The sequence below is a fragment of the Castanea sativa genome, chromosome 6, assembly GCF_040712315.1.
Source record: "Castanea sativa cultivar Marrone di Chiusa Pesio chromosome 6, ASM4071231v1".
Classification (NCBI taxonomy): Eukaryota; Viridiplantae; Streptophyta; class Magnoliopsida; order Fagales; family Fagaceae; genus Castanea; species Castanea sativa.
Window position 1 is genome coordinate 41,326,159 of NC_134018.1, and position 4,029 is coordinate 41,330,187.

The 4,029-nt window shown below is 43.5% G+C and overlaps 1 protein-coding gene across 1 annotated transcript; it reads left to right on the plus strand.

Annotated features, from left to right (window-relative positions):
- Positions 1 to 1,463: 1,463 nt before the first annotated feature.
- On the plus strand, positions 1,464 to 3,299 carry LOC142639974 (uncharacterized). Its single transcript, XM_075814096.1, has 3 exons — positions 1,464 to 1,980; positions 2,263 to 2,685; positions 2,983 to 3,299. Exons 1-3 carry the CDS (start codon positions 1,464 to 1,466, stop codon positions 3,297 to 3,299), a joined length of 1,257 nt encoding a protein of 418 aa, XP_075670211.1.
- The last annotated feature ends 730 nt before the right edge of the window (positions 3,300 to 4,029 follow it).

Genomic DNA, 4,029 nt, shown 5'->3' on the forward strand with positions numbered 1-4,029 from the left:
GGATCGCAGATGGAGTTTTTAAGCCTAGCTAAGATTTTAGAGAGCCCACTGAAGAAGAGTGGAGAGACCCGCATTTCTGCCGCTTGCAATATTTTGTGCAACATCCTATTGCAGAATGATGGGCACTCTGGAGACTGGTGCATCGAATAATCAAAGTAGGGACTTTAATGCTGTCCCAGCCAGAAGTTCAAAGGAACCCTTTCCCAAACCACAAGGGGAAAGGTATAGCAGCGGTTGTCATTTGCGCAGATCTAGGGGAAGACGAGGAGGAAAGGCCGGCCCTGCTTGCCGCAATAATTACCACCTTACAAAAAAGTTCCAGGTTCAAGAACTTCTTTGATTAGTTAAGACTCACAGCAAATGAACGAAGGATAGCCACAAAGTCTTTAGTGAGTATTGCCTCTAGAGCAAGAGTAAAACACTTGACAGCAGAAGTCACGAATGACAAGGCCCTCTTACAGGAGGCAAATGAGGTCACTTTCAGTGATGAAGATATGGAAGTGGGGTACTTGGATCATAGGAGGCCCCTTTACTTGGCAACATCCATAAATCAAATCCCCATCAAGAGAGCTTTGGAGGACACGGGGGCTTTCGTAAACCTCATCCCGTTGAGTACCTTACAAGCATCACATTTTTTAGAAAGAAAGATTCAGGGATGCCCAATGAAAGTAACAAAATTTAGGGAAAAAGGAAAATATACCGCAAGCCACATTCAGCTGTGGTTAAAGTGGGACCAATAGCCTCTTTGGCTCGCTTCCACATGGTGAAAATTGAGGTCTTATTCCACGTGCTATTGGGAAGACCATGGTTGCATAAGCATCGACTAATCCCATCCACTTATCATCAGTGTGTAAAAGGAAGGTTGAATGGCAAGATGATACGAATAGTGGCGAACCCATCGCCCTTCGAGCAAGTTGAGGCTCATCTGGTAGAAACTATGTTCTACGATGAGTGGGTGCTATCAGGAGAAAGCTTAGTGTCAAAACTACAAGGCACCTTTATGTCTAGGTGGGAAGACATTTAAGACAACCCAGGGCCCGATCTAAGAAGGCTATTAATGCAAAAAAAGAAGCGGAAGGAGGCACCCGCTCTGGAATCAAACGATACACCACAACGGATTAGGGTTCGGGCCCCTAATGGCAGAATCCTTTACAAGTTATGAAGGTGTGCAAGGCCCACATGTGATACAGAAGAGGACCCCGGACAAGGACCACAACATAAAAGTTTAGTTTGCTGCGTGGATCAAGAAAGTTCGGAAGAAGAGAGTAATACGGAGGAAGAGGAGGAAATTATAGTTGAAAAGGATACACAGGTAACAGCAGAAGAAAGGTTGGAGGAAGTTGACCTGGGCATAGGAGCTAGGACCCATCTCAATTAGTTGAAACTTATCAGAGGAAGAAAAGTCGGAATTAATATCGTTGCTGAAAGAATTCAAGGATATTTTCGCGTGGGATTATAGCGAGATGCTCGGGTTGGATCCTGAACTAGTGGTGCATATGCTAAATGTGGATCTCGAAGCTAAGCCAGTGGCTCAGCCTGCTAGAGTTTTCCACACTGACATCGAGGAGCAAATAATAAAGGAGGTGAAGAAGTTGCTGGCCGTAGGTTTCATTAGGCCCATCCAGCATCCACGCTGGTTGTCCAACATTGTGCAAGTAAAGAAGAAGAATGGGCAGATAAGGTGTTGTATAGATTTTAGAAATCTCAACAGAGTTTGCCCAAAAGATGAATTCCCGCTACCAAACTTGAACCTGTTGATAGACTCTGCAGCAGGAAACGCCATGATTTCATTCATGGATGGATTCAGCGAATACAATAAGATTCGAATGGCGCCAAAGGACATGGAGAAAACTGCTTTCAAGACACCTAGAGGCAATTTCTACTATACTATGATGCATTTCAGGTTGAAAAATGCAGGTGTAACCTACCAGCGCACCATGACGGCCATCCATGACATGATGCATCGAGAGCTAGAAGACTGTATGGCTAACATAATTGTGAAGTCAAAAAGACAAGAAGATCATGTCCAAATATTGAGAAAGTGTTTGAAAGGTGTCAGACCTTCAAGTTAAGAATGAATCCCCTCAAATGTACCTTTGGAGTATCTTTTGGGAAATTTTTGGGTTTCTTGATCCACAGCAGGGGAATAGATGTGGACCCAGCCAAAGCCATAGCCATAGCAACCATGAAGCTGCCTGCCACTATCAAAGAACTGAAGAGTTTCCTGGGGAAATTTTTGTACATACGAAGATTTATCCTTAGTTTGGCGTCAATCATTGCGGCCTTCGCCAAGTTACTCAAGAAGGGACAAAGCTTCGAGTGGGAAAAGGAGTAGCAAACGGCCTTTTACAGCAGATTATGACGAACCTTCCTATGGTGCAAGCCCTAATCCGCAAAAGGCCACGATTGGCAAAAGGCCACTACTGCTTTACCTAGCCACCAGCTCATATGCTATAGGCAAGTTGATCGCCCAAGAGGATGGAAGCGGTGTTGAGCAACCAGTCTACTATATTAGCCGCACTCTAAAAGACGCGGAGACTCGCTATCCTAGAGCAAAAAGAGCATGCTTGGCAATAGTATATGCTTCGCAAAGGCTATGCCATTACTTCCTAGCCTACGAGGTATGGCTAATAACGAAGTCTCATGTAATCAAGGCTTTGCTATGGCAGCCGATCCTCTCTGGAAGTTGGTTGTTACTGTTGTCATAGTTTAATTTGAAGGTGGGAACGCCCAAAGCAGTTAAAAGCCAAGCCATAGCAGACTTATTGGCATAATTCCCAAGAAAGGAGGAATTTTCTCTAGATGACAAAGTCCCACAGGAGGTAGCCACAATAGAAATAATCAAGGAGCAATAGGTAATGAAGTTCGACGGATCCTCGACTGCCCACTCAAGAGGTGCGGGAATAGTCCTATATCATGAAGGGAATGAGGCCATAGTGCTCTCATTCAAATTGGAATTTCCTTGATCAAACAATACTGCAGAATATAAGGCTTATCTTACCGAGCTATCCACAACCCTCGAAATGGGGGTCAAACATTTAAAGGTGATAGGTGACTCCAACCTAGTAGTCTGCCAGACCAAAGGAATCTTCTCTTTGAAGGAGCCCAACTTAGCCTCGTACAGGACAATGACCCAAAAGATGGAGGAAAAGTTTTCAACATTTGAAATAAAGCACACTTTGAGGAGTGAAAATCGGTACGCAGACGCGTTGGCAGCACTGGGGTTACAAATAGCATTTGAAGGAAGCAACACCAGGATAGAAGTCACAAGTGGAAGGAGTCCATTATTGAATTGCTGAAAGAGAGATTCCAAGAAGAAAGATGCGAAGAGGATTGGAGGATTCCCATAAAAGAGGCCTTGATAAAAGAAGAAGGTATGGCAAAATTGAAGGCGTTGAAAGACTACACCCTAAAGAAAGGATAATTGTACCGCAAGATGCCAGGAGGAATCTTGTTGAGATGTGTAGGGCAAGAGGAAGCCCAAAGAAAGTTAAAGAAAGTCCATGATAGAACCTGCGGGTTCTGAGAAGTCAGCCTTTATCGCATACTCTGGAGGACAGGTTTCTATTGACCAAGTATGGGTAGGGACGCTGACCAAGTCCAGACCCAATGTGAAGCCTGTCAGCTTGCAGTAGACAGGGAGAAAAGCAATGCTGCTTTCATCTAGGGGTGGCAAAATTTGACACAACTTGCGAACCCGACACGGCACAACACGAAATTAGCAGGTTATGGGTTGAGGCTTAACGGGTTCGTGTCATATTCAGGTTGACACGGCTGACCCGTTTAATAAACAGGTTGGGTTAGTGTTGAACACATAGAACCTGTTTGACCCGTCTGACCCATTTAATTAAATAACATTTTACCAATATACCCTTCAAAATTTAGGTATATAAATTTATTAGTTGTTGTACTTTATTTTTTTTGACATATTGTGATTAATTATTTATGATATTGGAATATACTTTAGTATTGAATGATTATTTGTGATGCAGTTACTTGTCAGTTCTGAATTTGATATTAAAACTAATT

Bases quoted from the DNA above. Each gene is read 5' to 3' on its own strand.
- LOC142639974 (XM_075814096.1), top strand. From the start codon at position 1,464: ATGCTCGGGTTGGATCCTGAACTAGTGGTGCATATGCTAAATGTGGAT. The intron at 1,981-2,262 runs GTATGGCTAACA...ATTTATCCTTAG, and splicing joins GCATCGAGAGCTAGAAGACT to TTTGGCGTCAATCATTGCGG. The intron at 2,686-2,982 runs GTTGGTTGTTAC...ACAATACTGCAG, and splicing joins GCAGCCGATCCTCTCTGGAA to AATATAAGGCTTATCTTACC.